We start from the raw sequence: 18,069 nt of genomic DNA, 5'->3' as shown, positions 1-18,069 counted from the left end.
ACTAAAGGTCTGTTGAAAATTTTAAACTAAGTAAAAGAATTGCGAAGAACTTGCTATTTTACAAGGAAAAGACAATTTCCTTGTAAAATAGCAAGTTCTTCACATATTATTTTTGTTAGTATCTTTTTATTTTTGATCATGAGGTTATAAGAGTGAATTTAACTTAAGTAAATATAATTAGCCTAAAAAAATAAAGAAATTACAAATATGCTACTTACATCAAACAAGTCAGTCTGACTTTTTACAAATCATCGATTTTAAAGCTTTCTCTTGTTGACTTAAACTAATATTTTTAATGAAAAGCTAACTTTAATTAGTAATTTTTGAAAAAGTAATAGAGCTCCATATATCTTAATTAAATTTTCAAAGGCAAAAAAAGATATAACACAAAAAAAGTTAAACACTTTTAAAATATACACAATTTTCTCCACCATAAATTTACTGAATTGTAGTTGTACCGCAACTTAGTGCCCTTTTCTATGTCTTAAAGTGCATATAAAAAATATTGGTTGTTACCAATATTTTTTACTTTGGAAAGTAAAAAAGTATTGGTAGCAACCATTTCCAAGATTTTTATGATTTTCTTCCAGTAACTTCCCTTCTTGAGCTCTCATCTTTTTACCACAATATTCCAACAGAAACCTTTTTTTCTTGGCAAGTGTGAAAACTCCAAATCCTGTTTACTTAATATCCAAAAGTTTTATAATAAAGTTTAGCAATTAAAAATAAAAAAGTTTAACAATTTAACTTTTTCTTATATTCTCATTTACCCTTTCCTTAAAATAATCAAAAATCTCAAACTCAAGACATCACTACTTGGTTTTATTCTTACTTGATTTTATTCTAACTAACATCCTAAAATCTTGTGCTGAAGTTTTTAGTCCTGTTATTGCTCACCTAGCTAACCTATCATTAAACTCTGGAACTTTCCCAGCCTCATACAAGATTGCTCAAATAACATCAATTCCCTAAAACTAAGATCTGACTGGTTTTGATCCTACCAATCTACACCCTATATCAAATCTGATCACTATTTCCAAAATTCTTGAAAAGCTTGCTTTATCTAGACTTTGTCCGCATGTAACTTTTTCTATAAATTTCAACCCTTTACAATCTGGTTTCCAACTCAATCATTTAACTGAAACAACACTGCTCAAGATTTGCAATCACAATATATCAAACATTGATAATGTATTAACTGCTATCCTCCTCTCTCTAGACATATCAGCAGCCTTTGATTCTATTGACCACAAACTACAGTGCTGCAAAAATAATTGCATGTGGAATAGTAAACTCTCGAATTGATTACTGAACAGTCTTCTATATGGTACTTCTCAAACAAATCTAAACAAACTTCAATGTATTCAAAATAAGTTGTTTTTCACTCTCTTTTCCGTACACAATCTGAAAATTTGCTTCAATCGCTCCAATGGTTACCAATACGTCAAAGAATAATCTACAAGATGTCTGTAATAATTTATAAAACTATATCAACCAAGTCTACAGCATTTCTTTTCAATCTCTTAAAAATTCAAACCTCCCAGTTAAACAACACAAGATTGTCAGACAGTTGGCAACTTGTACGTTGCCAAGCAAGAACATCGCTTGGTAAAAAATCTTTCCACACATCTGCACCACGAACTTTGAACAATTTAAGTAAAAAAACTTGTGGTTCAACATCGTTAGAAACACTTTAAAAAAGACTAAAAACCAAACTTTTCAAACCTGTTACTCAACCTAAACAGGGCTTGTCTATTAGTGCTTCTGAATCACTTCATCATATTTATGATTGTTGTCCAATTATGGCTCTTTAATCTCTAATTATTATTATTATTATTGCATAGGTTTTTTAAAAAATAAAACTACATATTTTTTACTATAACTTTCATGCTAAATGCAATCATCAGTTAAAAAATGTGACTTTTTCTTGTTGAAAATTAGTTCTGTAAAATAGAAATTATATATATATAGATTTTAAGAAAAACTTTAAAAAATGTTTAAAAAAATCTTTTTTAATCAAAAGATGTATTGTTCAACCAAAGCCAAAACTCGATGTAGCAGCACTATTCACATGTTCTACCTATTTGTTAGTTAATGCACGTAAACAGTAAAAGGAAAAAAAAAAAGAAACAATCAGAATGTTTCTGTTTAAATAAAAAAAAAAAATTCATTATGGTCTATAAAGTTGTGATTTTGTGGTTTTTTAAACCAACTGACAAAACCAATGAAGTTTAGTCAGTTTCTTACCATAACCACACATTAGATCATGTGTGGTTTTAGTATTTACCAAAACCACACATGATCTAAGGTATGATTACCATACTTTCTCTCCTCTAAATTCATTGAGCAAATCATGGTCTATATGACGGTCTCAAAAAAAGCATGCCGCACTGATTGTCAAACATAACAACATGTTGGGATAATATCTATCTATTTGATTTCGTTATTTCAATAAATATTTCTATTGAATTGATGATTTAGAAAAGCTAACTTAAAAAGAATGTGTCATTGCCCTTTAGTAAATCTACAATTTAGTTTAATTTAAATTCTAACCACATAAGCATATTATTTCCACAAGGAACTAAATTATTATTTATAGAATTTTTAATTTTATACCTCTAAAATGGCAGTTGTCAACCATCTGCTAGTATTTGCCAAGGATGTACTAAATCAAAATAAACATCCATATATATATATATATATATATATATATATATATATATATATATATAACTTTTTAACGGAGTCATCTTTTTTAACAGTTTAAAAAGTATAATAACAAAAAACATCTAAATAATAAAAATAAAGATTTATAAGTTTTTCATGCCATGGAAATGGATGCATTTAATTCTTTAAATGCATTATTAAAAAATAATTTATAAATAAATTATTTTTTAATAATACATATAAAGAATTAAATTTGCAACAAAATAAAAGTGATTGCAATTATATAAAATTTTTTCTTTGTACTTTTATATTTACACAAACTTTGTCCAGATTTTTAGTTATCTAATTAATATATATATATATATATATATATATATATATATATATATATATATATATATATATATATATATATATATATATATATATATATATATATATATATATATATATATATATATGTATATAAAATATATACAGTGTATTCTATAAATAAATTGCTCTGAGTTCTTAGAGCAATAATAAATTAGTAAATCTATCTAAAATTCAGCAGGTTTATCCGGAAGCTTCCTGATGATCAAAAATGCAAAGGAATATTGCTACAATTACCAAGGGTTTTGCAAGGGCATTAATTTTTTCTTTCAATGTTCTTTGTTTTTTTGTTATTCTTGTAAATGCTATGTCATATTTAACCTAAAATTTGATAAAAAATAATTATTTTATGCTGATGGGTCTTTATTCATGAAAAAACTTGTAAAGTAAATAAGTTTATTATTGCTCTGTTCTTCTAGGAATATTTAGTATTCTATTTTGTAGAATACATTTATAATTGTTTGTGTGTGTATATATATGTTTGTGTGTGTGTATATATATATATATGTGTGTGTGTGTATGTGTGTGTATATATATATATATATATATATATATATATATATATATATATATATATATATGTATATATATATATATATATATATATATATATATATATATATATATATATATATATATATATATATATATATATATATCATTCCTTATTTATAAATGGCCTGATTTGTTGCATTTTAATTGCTGCAGGTTTGAATCACGCAGCATAACAATTTACATTGCAATATATAGTTTTGCAGTAAAAATATTCCTAAGAAAAATCTATGTTTTCGTTCTAGTATGCAACTATAATACTAAATATAAACCTTTAAAATTATTTCTAATGGATAGTAGTGGCAACATCTAAGGCCTTTTTTAATAGTATGTTGATACAAGTTGATACAGCTCTATGAAAGTCTTTTTCAGTATTCTGTGTTATTGGATAAACTAAAGCAACTAATCAGTTAGCAATACACAAATTTCAATTATACAATTATTTTTCTAGTTTTAAATAACATATGTTCTTTACATAAGGGTTTATAAAATATTTATAAATAAAGTAAAAAGGTTTTAATACAGTGTTTAATTGTGTAATTGTTAATCACACTTTAATATAGAAATATAGAAGTTATGCTTACTGGAAACATCTAAAATTTACATTTACATTCTTATATTCCTTTATTATATATAATTATGTTTATTAATTATTATATATAACTATGATTATTAATAAATAAATAATTTGTAAACGTATACAATATATATTTTTATTCTTTTTGTTACCTTTCAGTAATCACGATTGATTGTCAAAAATTAATTTTTGACAAGCGATCGTGATAACTTTTGATTAAAAGAATTAATTTTTTTGCAAATAAATTTGTTTAGATATGAAAATATGGCCTCAGATTTGTCTTATGGTGAGATTATATTTTTGAGATGAAATTATTTTTAAAATAACTGAAAAATAAGTTTTGCTAAGTTTAAAAGAAAATAAAGAAGAGAAAACTAAATGCAAAAAAGGAAAAGTTTTTTATATTTATAAATTTACATTTTTTAATATTATTTCTTTTTTGTTTCTTTTTTGATTTTATTAATCTAATATTAAATTTGACTTAAAAAATATAATATAAATCATAGTATTATAAGTTTTGGAAAAATACTGTAGGTTGTTGAACATTTAAATAATATTCTAATGATTCTTAAACACAAGAAGTGGAATAAGGTTGTTGAACAACATTTAAATAATATTCTAATGATCGTTAAACACAAGTAGTGTTTTATTTCTATATGCTGATAGATTCGCTAAACATGTTTTTTATTGTTTCGAGAAAACTGTATTCAATTATTTTTGTTTATAAATGTAATAAGAATCAGGACTTAATACAAAATTTGATCATTGCATTTAATTTGATAAAAATAAGCTTCACTTTTTTTAAAAAAAAATTGAACTAGGTTAAAAAATATTGAACCATGTAGAAAAAATAAATAGATATTCCATATCTAGATATGGAATATTTAGATATGGAATATCTAGATATGGAATATCTTTCATAAATAGTGGTGTGATTTATTGGCCTTTTACTTGCAATGTTCAGGTTTCTGTAGAATCATCTAAACATTTAAAAATTGAAATTTTTTAGTCACCCTCTCAAACTTTCGTTTCATTTCTTTCAAACTTGAACCAGTCGTGGCTATCAATATAACAAAAAAAATATAAAGTTTGAGCTCCCAGTTCCAAACGGGTCAAAAGTTATGTTTTGATATTTAGCCTAAAACGCCCTATTTTTTTCCATTTCCACCATTATGAACTTTGCAGTTGTACTTTTAATTGAATAATTTAAGATCTAGTGGAGGAATTTTTGCGTGAATAATTTAAGTTCTAGTAGAGAAATATGACTGAAAATAAGTACCTGACCATTTTTAAAGGTGTTGAATACAAAGATGAAGGGAATATGACCCAATTCCCAATATTTTATAATAATTTTTGAATTTAAAATAGCATAATATTAATTAACCATAAAACATGGTAACATTTTCACAAATTGCCTGACTCTCATGGGTTCAATTGTGGTGTGTAAAAATAGTTTGTTAAGGTTGATTTTGATATATAAATAAAGTTTTGTGAAGTGAATTATCATGAAAATACATACTTGCAACCCCTGCTTTGATGTATAAATATAGTTTTGGGACGTCATTTATGTCGTCTAAATATAGTTTTGAAACAACAGTGAACAATAACAAATTTCAATAAAAAAAAAGTTATTTTAATTTTAGATTAAATAATCATTAAATCTTGTTTGGTAATTCAGTTTCTTAGTCATGGCATACAGGCAACAGTGCTCCATCAGAATCAACCTAGAAAGTAAATGTCATCTTACAACATATATATCGTTGCTGAAAATTGAACCTTTTGAAGATATTTCTGAACATGAAAGAGAAATATTGATTTGGAGGACTGGGCTCTTAATAATAAATGTCAAGCCAACAACTTGTCTCCATCATAAACATGTTTATTTGAAGCGTTATATAACTAAATTAACAAGGAGCTGCAATCCATTTAATACTCATAACAAAGTTATAAAAGGTATTTAAAGTAATCATAACTTTTAGTTTTGTGAAAATGTTGTGAGTTGCAATAATGAAATTGTTGGCAGCCAAATTCTATTTTAGCTATATTTAACCTTTTAGCTGGCTTCTGAAAGTGCATTATTAAATGCCATACAACTTTAAACTTATTAAGGTTTCCTTAAAATTTTTATACATATTAAAAGAGTTCTTTTCTTTTTTTCCTTTTTTTAGGTAGTCTTTGTGAAATCAACTTGGATACAGCAAAGTACCTATGGAGTAAAGGCAAATTCGTAGTTCCAGGTGAAAAACTTTGTCCACAATGCAGACATAAATTGGCATCCAGTGAAGAATCAGAAAAGAAAGACTTGGCAATAAAATTAACTGAAGATAATATGAAAAGAGAATTTATACTGGAATCAACAAGATCATTGCTCAACAGTACTTTGTGCAAACTTGAAGTGTCTCCTCTAAAAGTTCATATACCCAAAACCTCTAACAAGCCTTCACTTGGAAAGAGAAACATAAATTAAGTTGAAGAAGCAGTCATTAAGAAGCTTGCAACTGCTCTTCAACTGAAATTGAAACCAAAGCTAGCGATTTAGACTTCCTTGTAGAATGTATGAAAGAAAAACCTAAGGTTTCTAACAGAAGGCGCAAGTTTTTGCAACAAAACTTTGACATTAACCCCAAAATCTTGGACTATCAGAAAAGTAGCAAAATAGTTTTCAGTTTCCTCAAAGACATCATAGCAAACTCTGATGTGGTTGAATGGCATCGAATCATTAATAATGTTGTATAACTTATAAAGCTTTTTTACTGTGACGATAAGTATTTAAGGTAAATGCCAGGTAAAAAAGACTGTGTAAGTGTTAGGGAAAAAATGCATGTCAAAAAAATTGGTTTTGTGTAACTTAAAGGAGCTCTATGTGTCATATAAAACAAAGTACCCAGGCCATAAAATTGGATTTTTATAAATTTTGTAGTCATCGGCCTAAATGCACCATTTAGGTTGATGACTACAAAATTTAGAAAATCCAATTCTATGGCCTGGGTACTTTGTTTCATATCCTTACTGGTCCAAAAGGTACACATTCTGTTTGAGTGTGTACAGTTCACCAAAATATTAATTAATGTTGAGTGTTAGGTCTTTAAACATCTTGTTAAGTGAATAGGTCTTGAAACATCTTACCATGAAATCATTGAAAAAATTGTCTGCAGCAGAAAATCTAAAGTTTGCATGATTCACCGATCAAAAATTATTTTCATCAGTATCTCACACAAAATGGTGATCCAAAAGAGCAATATGACAGTGATGAAAATAAACAGTCAATGGATTTTAAAGAGTGGACAACAACAGATAGAACTGAACTATTATTAATAAAACTTTCATTAAATGAATTCATATAGCTCCTGTGCAAAAAACTTGGTAATATTACTTCTCATTCATTTATAGCAAAATCACAATCTAGCTATCTAAAGTATCTCAAAGAAATAATTAGTATTGATGAGGCTATTGTACGGGCAGATTTTGCAGAGAATTACACTTTTGTAGTACAAGATGAGATACAGAGTTACCATTGGAGCAAAATTCAATGTTTCCTTCATCCAGTTGTCATCTACTACAAGAAAGTGAAGTTGGAAATATCTTCTTTTTGTGTAATTTCAGATGATTTGAATCATGATATTGGATTTATCAATGAAGTTATGCATAAAACCATTAATCATATAAAAACTCATCTTTGTTCTACAATTACAAAAATTCATTATTTTTCTGATGGCTGTGCAGGGCAGTATAAAAACTGCAATTATTTTTACAATTTATGTCACCACGCTCAAGATTTTTCTGTTCGTTGCACCTAGAATTTCTTTGCAACAAGCCATGGAAAATCTCCATGCAATAGAATAGGTGGGACTTTTAAAAGGCTTGTTGCAACAGCTAGCTTGCAGAGTCCAACCACAAGTCATTTACTGTCTTCTTAAGAAATGTTTGAATACTGTCAAAAGTCAATCAGTGGGATTACGTTTTTGTACGTCACTTCTGAAGAAATAGAGCTAGAAAGAAACAAACTTACTGATAGACTATTAATAGCAACCACTATTCCTGGGACAAGAAGTTTCTTGTCCCAGGAATAGTGGTTGCTTTTAATAGTCCCAATTGATACCATCTTCTCAATTATAAAAATGAAAAGGGTATCCGATGATGATGATTTTGCTCTAACTGATTTTGCTCTTTGACTTCCTCAAAAAACGAAAATATGAAATTATTAAAATTGACAATGTTATGTTGTCACAATACCTATTTTGCAAATACGACAATTTTAACAGGCTTGGAAAGGTTTTTGAAGTTGATAAAGGGAATAATGACTTTATGGTAAAGTTTATGCATCCACATTATCCAAGTCGGTTGTACTACTGGCCAAAGCAGGATGATAATTGCTGATTGCCAAGAAAGAATGTCATTTCTCTTGTTAAAACACCTTCAACATCTTCTGGGCGTCAGTACCGAATCTTAAAAGAAGATGAAACTCTATTTGAACAAGTTTTATCTTTTCAGTGAAAGTTGATTAATATTTTACTTTCATTATTTAAATAATATAAGCTTTAATTTTAGTAATAGTTGGTTATTCTTTTTTATTTTTATTTTTGTTTTTATTATTTTTCAAAAAAGTTATCATTTTAAATTTATTTTTTAGTTTCTTTTAGTTTCTTTTAGCATTTTAGTTTCTTATTTTTTAACACAACATTTGAGCATGTAACCTAAAATTTTAGCATGCAACCAATATTTTGAAATAATACCCAATTATTAGAATAATAAAAAAATTATTTTTTCAATGTGTTGTATAGTAAATTATATTTCCATGTAAACTTTTGAAAATATTATTCATAAATATGCAAGTTATGCAAAGCAATTTTTTATTTGTTTTTCAGAGGCCTAAACTTTTCCAAAACATCTTATTTCACAATGAGAGTAAAGCAACTCCAGAAATAAGTGAAATGCAAATTATGTTAACAAGAAAAAAAAAAAGGCATTTTAAAATTATTCTAAAATATTAGAAATTCGAGTAATTTCTCTTCATCTTTGTATTCAACACCTTTAAAAATGGTCAGGTACCAATTTTCAGTCATATTTCTCTACTAGAACTTAAATTATTCACACAAAAAAACAGGCCAAATAAAGAAATTTTTTGTCTAAATTTCAAAATGAAATATCTTTATTATGCTTTAAGAAACCAAACCATCTTTTTTATAAAGACAGCCTAAGATCACCTACTTCATTTCAATAAAAGAATCGAATTCATGAGACTTGGGCAACTCCAGGAATTAATGAAAGCGCAACCCATGGTAACAGTACAAAAAATTTGACTGGCCATTTTAAATTAAAATAATAACTATCAAAAAATTTAATTTTCACTATTTTATCTATATTTTTAAATTCAGCACCTTCAAAAATGGTCAGGTACCAATTTTTAGCCACATTCTTCTACTAGATCTTAAATTATTTAATTAAAAGTATTACTAGGGGGTATGGGGTATAAATCTAACCCCTCCCCCGCCACCCGAATCTGAAAGTCTTAGAATATCATAGAAATCGAGGACCTCGTTTTTTTTGGTAACGCAAATGTGATTCAAAAACTATATATATATTCATATATATACATACATACATATATATATATATATATATATCAGAATTAGGGTCGGCATTGCCGAATGCCGACCTAACTGCTTACCTGAAAGTGTTTGAGATCGGCAAAAAATTGCTGACCTCGTTTCTATGTTTTATGATTAGACCTTTGTATCAAATAATTTTTGCCGACCTGATGCCGACCTCAAAAACATTGAGGTCAACAAATTATTGCCGACCTTATTTTTCCTAATTCCGAGGGTTGTATATACATATATATATATATATATATATATATATATATATATATATATATATATATATATATATATATATATATATATATATATATATATATATATATATATATATATATATATATATATATATATACATATACATATAATATATATATATATATATATATATATATATATATATATATATATATATATATATATATATATATATATATATATATATATATACTATATATATATATATATATATATATATATATATATATATATTATATATATATATATATTTATATATATGCTTTACTAATCTTAACTAGCATTGTTTGAAAAGTTTTAGCAAAAAATTAAACTGTAAGCGAAACTAATTGTTTAAACATGCACATAAAAAATAAATAGAAATAAGAGAGACTGAACATTAGTGAAGGGAATGTAACAAAAAATATTTTGTTCATTGATAATACAATTAATATAATATATAATTGAAATGCTGTTGACAGCGCCGTAACTAGCTTTTCTAGTGCCCTGTGCAAAATTTCATTTTTCGGCCCCCTTAGCCTAACTTTTTTTTGGAAAAATTGTAAATAAAAAATATATTTTAATTTATTATTTTTAAAAATTTCTTTATTAAAATTGCACTTTTCTCGCTTTCATTTGCGCAAATTCATTTATAACGTCGTCATAATTAATATCTTTAACAATGTTATATTCAATAGATATTATTGAAAGATTAGATAATCTTTCTTGTTTTATAGTAGATATTAAATAATTTTTAATCAATTTCAATTTACTAAAACTTCTCTCACACGACGCAGTAGTATTTGGAAGAGTGAGAAATATCCGGATAGCAATATTATTATTCGGATAAGACTCAATTAAGCCAAAGTCATGAAGTACTTGCAAAATATCTAGTGGAGTTGCAGTTTTAATATTAGGTATTATTGTCGATGCTTCAAATTTAAAGCTTTGTATCTCACAGGTGAACTGGTACATATTTAAATCTTTGCTATACTTAATTGCTAAATCTGCAGCCGACTTTTTTAAATCCAAAACGCTGGTCGATTCCAAAGACATACCATACAGAAAGGAAAAATCATTGCAGATAGTTCGCAGTTGCTCATAACGCCAATCTAGTTGAGACAAAAAAGTATCAAAAATCTTGTAAATTTGCATTTTGAACAAATGTTCTAGAGTCATATTACTTACTTCATCTGTTGCCTCATAATTTGCCATTTTCTTAACTTTTTTCTTGCGTTTATCAGGAAATCCAGCCTGTAAATTCATTGTTTCAGCTAAATTCTTTGCTTTCTGAAAATTTTGTTCAAAATCTGCTTCTCGTAGTCCTTGTAATGTACAACGTAGTGCATGAATTAATTTTGCTGCATGGTCTATCGATATACTTTTTCGTTGTAATGCCTTATTTGTTCTGTCAATGCATTGTAGAATTTTATTCCACATAGAAAGGATACAGATAAATCTATAATTAATTAGTAACAATAAACTTTTTGCATTTGATACAGCTTCTGGATTTGATAAATCATTTGAAATCGATTCCAATCCTTTCTTTACTTCTGATAGATGTAAACTTAGTGATGTTATTGCATTGGCTTTTGATGACCATCTTGTGTCCGAAAAACTTTTAAGTGTCAATTTTAAAGACTTCATTAAAATTTCCCATCGTGTTGTTGATGAAGAGAAAAAATTGAATAATCTTTGCACAGTACCAAAAAAAGTTATCATTTCTGGTGATGTAGAGCCAGCATGGACACCAGCTAAATTTAAGTTATGAGCTGCACACGGTATAAATATTGCCAAACTATTAATTTCCAAAATACGCGCTCTGACTCCTTTGTATTTTTTCGCCATATTAGCACCGTTGTCATATCCTTGTCCTCTGGCATCATTAATATCCAGTTTATCACCTTCTAGTTTATTTAAAATTTCAGTCGTTAAACCTTCTCCTGTTTTTTCATGTGAGTGAATGAAGTCGATGAAGCTTTCTTCGATCATTACCTTACCATTAGAATCAACATGGACGTATCGTATCATCTGACTCATTTGTTCTTTGATATATCAGGAGTGCAGTCGAATAAAATTGTGTAGTATTTTGATTTTTTAATTCTAGATATGATTTCGTTTCTAGTTTTATCACGATTTCGTTTCTAGTTTTATCACTAATTAATTTTATTATTTCATTTTGAATAATGGGTGAAAAATATGAAACAGAACCTTTTTTATGTTTTTCAATACGTTCTTTTAAAGTTCTATTATAATGGCTAGCAAATTCTATCAAATTTAAAAAAATTCCACAATTTGGATCTCCAATTTTTTCATTTGAACCTCTAAGAGCAATATTATTTTTGGCGCAGAATAGAATAGCATCTATAACGAATTTTAATATTTCACGCCATCCCATTTTTTCTTCATTAATTGAATTAATTAAATAATCATCGAGTGTGTTCCCTGATCTTATATTTGTTTCCATCACTTTCCATTTTACATAATTGTTTCTGTGATCAGATGAATTTTCATGTTGTGGAATAACAGGATGAAGATGTTTTTCGCCAATCACGGAATCCTTTATGGGGGTCTGTAATATTATGAGATTTGTGGCCAAAAAGAATACAAGGGAAACAAAATATTGCGTTTTGATTAATAGAATATAACAGCCATTTTCTTATAACCATTTCTCCATTAATATGTTTCACATAAAACCAATCCTTTGTAAATTTTCGCCCTGTATTGTCTGCTGATATAATGGTATTAACGTTTACATTATTGCCTTGTTCTGGACCATGCTTGACAAGGGAATATATTACATTGTTTGAAATAGCAGGCCAAGAATTTGGGTCGTTGTAATTTAGCATTATTTCTTGTGGAATAGTATTGACGTTTGGTGTAATAGATGGCAAATTTATAACAATATTTTCAATTTCAACATTAGTAGTACATGTATTTTCGACATTTGTACTTTCGACATTTTTATTTTCGACATTTGTAATAATATCATTATGATCAATTAAACTTATAGGTTGCAATTGTAGCACAGCATCTTCATCTTGTAAATCAGAACTAGGTCTAGATATATTAGTTTCTTCAATTTGTGGATTTTTTTTAAGCCATTTAGTAAATTGCTGCGACATTGATTTGCATTCTTCTTGTTTTTGCTTGTTAATTTTTCTTTTTTGAGTGCCCGATAATTGTTTTGACATTGTTTGACTAGAAAAAAATAATAATATTAAATATAAATTAATGATTTATCTCTGGAGCTACTAGATTTCCAGATATATCGAAAATAAAAAATTGTAAAAAAAAATTTATCGGTAAATTGAAATATGTGCTTGCCAACGCTATCTTACGATTCAAGTGTTTTATTAAGTTTTTATTATTTTAGAAAGCTTACCTGATGATTTAGTTTAATGTAATTAATAAAATAATTGGCTTGATGTGGTTTAATAATTAGTTTTTTTATAGCTATTTTTAACCAATCTATATTTAAATAAAACAAACTTACGAAGTTTTTATAAACGAGTATATTTTAAATTCTAATTGGAAATTATAAATTGTAATAATGTGTCATTAATAATGTGCCATTAATAATGACAATAAGTTTTTTTATGTTGCTTTGATTAAAAATAAAAATTGCTTCACACATTTTTTAAATTCACCACATTACTACACATACAATACGTTTTATTCTATTGCCCACCAGATATCGTTGATTGAATTCGCGCCAAAATATTACAATTTGGAATTGGAAATGAATATAGAAATTTTGAATTGCAGTATAGAATTAAGTAGCACTGTATTGAAATACAATACAGTGCTACTTAATAGGAAAAAAAAATTTAAAAAAATTAAAAAAAAAATTAATAGAAGTATTTAATAATAGAACAAATAATTTTTCGTCAGTTTAAAGTTCCATCTACAGGCCCTGTGCAAGTGCACCTGTTGCACCTGCCTAGTTACGGCACTGGCTGTTGAGACAGAGCGCCAGGCAATATTTATGACAGCCAACACAATAGGTCTAATAATTTTGCTGCAACATATTTTTCTTGTTCAATATTATCTGCAAGTCAATCAGCTTAAGTCTAGATTTAAACTCTTTGACTGATGTAGACTCCACTACCGATTCCGGTAAATTATTCTATCCAAAGACAACCCTGTTTGTAAAGAAGTGTTGTCTACTTAAACATTTTTTAACAAACTCTTATTTAACACGATGTTTATAACCTCTAGTATTAGATTCTGGACCTGGTGTATTGATTGAATGCATTTGTATGTATCTGGACTTTCTTCATATCAATAGATGCGTAACCTTTGTATAATTTATATTGTTTGTATAGCTTATAAATATTTTGAATAATTTATATTTATTTGTATGTATCTGGACTTTTTTCATATCAATAGATTTAAAACCTTTGTATAATTTATATTGTTGTATTAGGTCACCTCTTAGTCTTCGAACTTCTAAATTTGTTAAATCTTATATTTTTAGTCTTTGATTATATCCCAGATGTCTTAATTCTGGTATCAATTTAGTTGCTCTTCTTTGAATTTTTTCAAGTTCTTTGATTTCTTTTTTATAATAGGGATTCCAAGCATTTGAATCGCAAACTCAAAATGAGGTCTAATGTGCGTGCAATAAAGCATTTTCATGAGGTACATATCTTTATACCTAAAAGTATTATTTAATGTTGCAAGCATATTGTTTGCTTTACTGGCAGCATTCTTTACTTGTCTTTCCCATTTCAAATCCTTGGATATAAAAATACCTAAATCTTTTTCAAGAGTAGATTTTTCAATTTCTTTTAGTTCACCATCATTTTTCATGAAATAAGTGTATCTTTTATTACTCACACCAAAATGCATTTTTTGCATTTCTCAAAATTCAAACCCAGTTTCCATTCAACACACCATTCATGAAGTTTTTTTATATCATTTTGAAATGATTTTGAATCAACTTCGGTTTAAATAGGAGCAATTATTTTATTGTCATCGGCATACATACAACATTTATTAAGAAGTTTGCTTGGTAAATCGTTTATGAATATCAAGAAAAGGAGTGGGCCATGTACAGAACCCTGTGGTACTCCACTTAACACATCAACCCAATTTGCTTTGCATTTTCCTATCACTACCTGTTGTTTCCTATATGATAAGAATGGTTCAATCCATTTAAGAGGCATACCAACAATACCGGAAGCATTAACTTTAGCACATAATTTTATGTGTGATACTCTGTCGAATGCTTTTCGGCATTGTCGAATGTCGAATGAATGAAAGTCGGTATGCAAAACTTCAATTGGAATACCAATTGTAAAACAAGGCATTGTAATGCTCAATTTTATGAAAATCAAGATAGCAAAGATTCTTCATTTTCCTAATAAACTTTAAATGATGTGTTTGCATTACAGAATGCAACTTAGGTATGTAAAGTAAGACCACTTTACAGGTTGGACTCCAATCAACTACACCTAAGATTGATATTCTCCATTTCTTATCGTTGCCCAAAACTATGAAACCATTTTACAATCCAAATTTCTAAGGTTGATTTTTTCTAACAAGACACTTGTATCCTCGTGTTATTTATTAAAGGTTACTGATGATTTTTTCTTCTTTCAGGTTCTTCGGTCTTTTAACAACTATATACGGTGAAATGTATTTGTATTTAATATTTTTTAAATATTTTACATATTACAGATATCACCTTAAATTGTGAAGGGTTGCTCAAAAAAATAAATAGAAAGATATAAATTGTTTTTTTTTTTTTTTTTATATTTTAAAATTTAGTTGTTATTATTCAGTTTTAAAAATTTTATTAATTTTTTTTTTAGTTGTATTTATAATTATTTTCTTTCATTAATTATATGCAAATGCGCTGTTTCGCAAAATCAAAGCAACGAAAAGAGATCAAAATTCAATTTTTCAAGAAATACATTTTTTTATGATTTTCAACCTCGCAAAGCAGGTATTGTAAATATTATAACACATGTTGATCGAGTTTAACATTTTCTAGTTAATAAATTACTCCATAAAAAGAAGAAAAAAGATTTGAAAAAATAAATTGTTTTAAGTTCTTTGATAAATTTTTTACCAAAACATCAGAAAAGTTTTATTTATAGGGTTTATACACAATTTGTCACAAAATTCCGACATATTTAAAAAAATCTGCCTATTTTTGTCACAATATTTTTTATAAAAATCATCTGCTTATATTAGATGTTATAAATGGACAGTTTTGAATTGTCAAAACAAATTATTTAAATAGTTATTTAAAGAGTTAAATGAATTGCAGCAGCAAAAAAAGAAAAAAACATTTCTATTATAAAATGAGTTATTTCTTGGTCGTATTTGTATTTCTTCCCTGACCATCTAAATAACAAATAATAAATATTTTTTATAATAAACCAATTTTCCATGTTGTCTGGGTTTGCTATGATCCTCATATTCAAAATAAGGCCAAATCTAGTTTAATGTTTAAAAAAAAAAATGTCATAAATGGGTAGTTAAACATGATTAAGACAAAAGATTATTTTGTTTAAATTGTTTATTTGATTTGTTATCTGGTCATGACCCACGTCACTCTAACTAGGTGGACTGAAGTTATTATTTTGTTGTTATATACACAGTAAAAACTTTTACACAAAATTCCAAATGTTTTTATTCAAAAATCATTCAGCATTCACATTAAAACTACTTATAAATAGCTAGAGCAAATTAGACAAAACACTGGAGTTGTGGTGCAGCACGGGACTGTAATAACAGATTTAAACGTAGAACTTGCAACTAATTAATGACTGTTAGCTAAAAATAAAAAGTTAAATTTTTATTGTATAGCTGTACGATATACATTACGACATAATCGTATAGTTTATTATTAACACTCTACTCTACTTATTAACAAGTCGATCATGTTGTCCACATAGTATAGTTTTTAATGCTTAATTCACGGGAGGTGACGTTTATTAATTTATTTATTTTTTATTTTTACTAATACCGACCTCATTAAGACCACCATATTTATTAATTTTCATTTGGTAAAAACAAAAAAACTGTTTCCCTGAACCCTAATTGATAAAAGCTTAAGGCAAAAATTAGCTTTTTGTAGCATTACCAAGCACATAATATTCCTCATTATAGTATAAAGCTTGCATATTAAGTCCTAGTGAAAATTATTTTAGAAGTAGTTATAAAATTTAGAGGGAATTCAATCAATCTTCCTTTTATTTGAACTAAAAAGAAATACAACCCCTTGTTGGATTTAAAAAAATATTTTCACCCCTTACATTATAAGTAATATTACCATGCCCCCTTTCATTTCTATTTGACTATGTATTAAGCATTTGAGAATAACACTTCAAATATAAAAAAAACATTTAAAAAAACTTACTATTAAAAAAGGTTAGCTACATGCATTATACAATAAAAAAAATTGGATTGCTGGTTTAATGAACAAGCTATATGCATTTCTGATAACAATAACTGGATTGTTGGTATCATCACCAAGTTATATGAATTTCCGGTAACGATAACTGGATTGCTGTTATCATCACCAAGCTATATACATTTCCAATAACAAAAATTGGATTGATGATATTTACAATCAGCTCCCAGAGCTGACCTGGAAAATGGGATATGTGGTTTGTAAGCCTATGATAACAGGATCGTAAAAATGTAAAAATTGATGTCAAAACATTATATCAAAAAAAGTTATTCAACATTTAATTTATAATTATAAAAATGGGATAAACTTTTGACATTTTGGGTTTGCCAAAACGTTAAAAGTTAAACACATAACTAGAATAAACTGTATATATATATTGTGTTTATTAATTAAAAAATTTATGCAGTTAGTAGCATTTGCATTGAAAAAAATATATATATTTAAAATTAAAATTAGTGCAAATTATATAAAATTGGTTGTATTTTTACTTGTATTCACTAGAGTAACTAAAATTACTTGATGTTTTTCGAGTTGTTAAGTTCACAAAGCACAAAAAAATTCAAAACGCTTTTCAACTTTTCTTAACGGGTGCTTCACACCTGTGTCTTTTGCAACACGCTTTGAGGTAGGAGAAG

General features: G+C 27.1%; 2 protein-coding genes across 2 annotated transcripts; both read right to left on the bottom strand.

The window, feature by feature from the left end:
• Positions 1 to 10,614: 10,614 nt before the first annotated feature.
• LOC136074263 (zinc finger MYM-type protein 1-like) lies at positions 10,615 to 11,997 on the bottom strand. Its single transcript, XM_065786568.1, has one exon. It carries the CDS (start codon positions 11,995 to 11,997, stop codon positions 10,615 to 10,617), a length of 1,383 nt encoding a protein of 460 aa, XP_065642640.1.
• Positions 11,998 to 12,013: 16 nt separating this feature from the next.
• Positions 12,014 to 14,859, bottom strand: LOC136074262 (uncharacterized). The gene is made up of 3 exons (XM_065786567.1): positions 14,666 to 14,859; positions 12,672 to 13,206; positions 12,014 to 12,577 (listed from the first exon to the last, which is right to left on the bottom strand). Exons 1-3 carry the CDS (start codon positions 14,857 to 14,859, stop codon positions 12,014 to 12,016), a joined length of 1,293 nt encoding a protein of 430 aa, XP_065642639.1.
• Between the last annotated feature and the right edge of the window lie 3,210 nt (positions 14,860 to 18,069).

The sequence above is a fragment of the Hydra vulgaris genome, chromosome 01 (assembly GCF_038396675.1).
Source record: "Hydra vulgaris chromosome 01, alternate assembly HydraT2T_AEP".
Lineage (NCBI taxonomy): Eukaryota > Metazoa > Cnidaria > Hydrozoa > Anthoathecata > Hydridae > Hydra > Hydra vulgaris.
Note: the sequence above shows the minus strand (reverse complement) of the source record. Positions and strands in the feature narration are given on the sequence as shown.

Excerpts from the sequence above, each read along its gene's own strand:
- LOC136074262 (XM_065786567.1), bottom strand. The coding sequence starts at position 14,859 with ATGCATTTTGGTGTGAGTAATAAAAGATACACTTATTTCATGAAAAAT. Across the intron at positions 13,207-14,665 it reads ACATTAAATAATACTTTTAG|TCAAACAATGTCAAAACAAT; the intron begins GTATAAAGATAT and ends ATTTTTTTCTAG. Across the intron at positions 12,578-12,671 it reads AACATATTAATGGAGAAATG|ACCCCCATAAAGGATTCCGT; the intron begins GTTATAAGAAAA and ends ATAATATTACAG.
- LOC136074263 (XM_065786568.1), bottom strand. The coding sequence starts at position 11,997 with ATGATCGAAGAAAGCTTCATCGACTTCATTCACTCACATGAAAAAACA.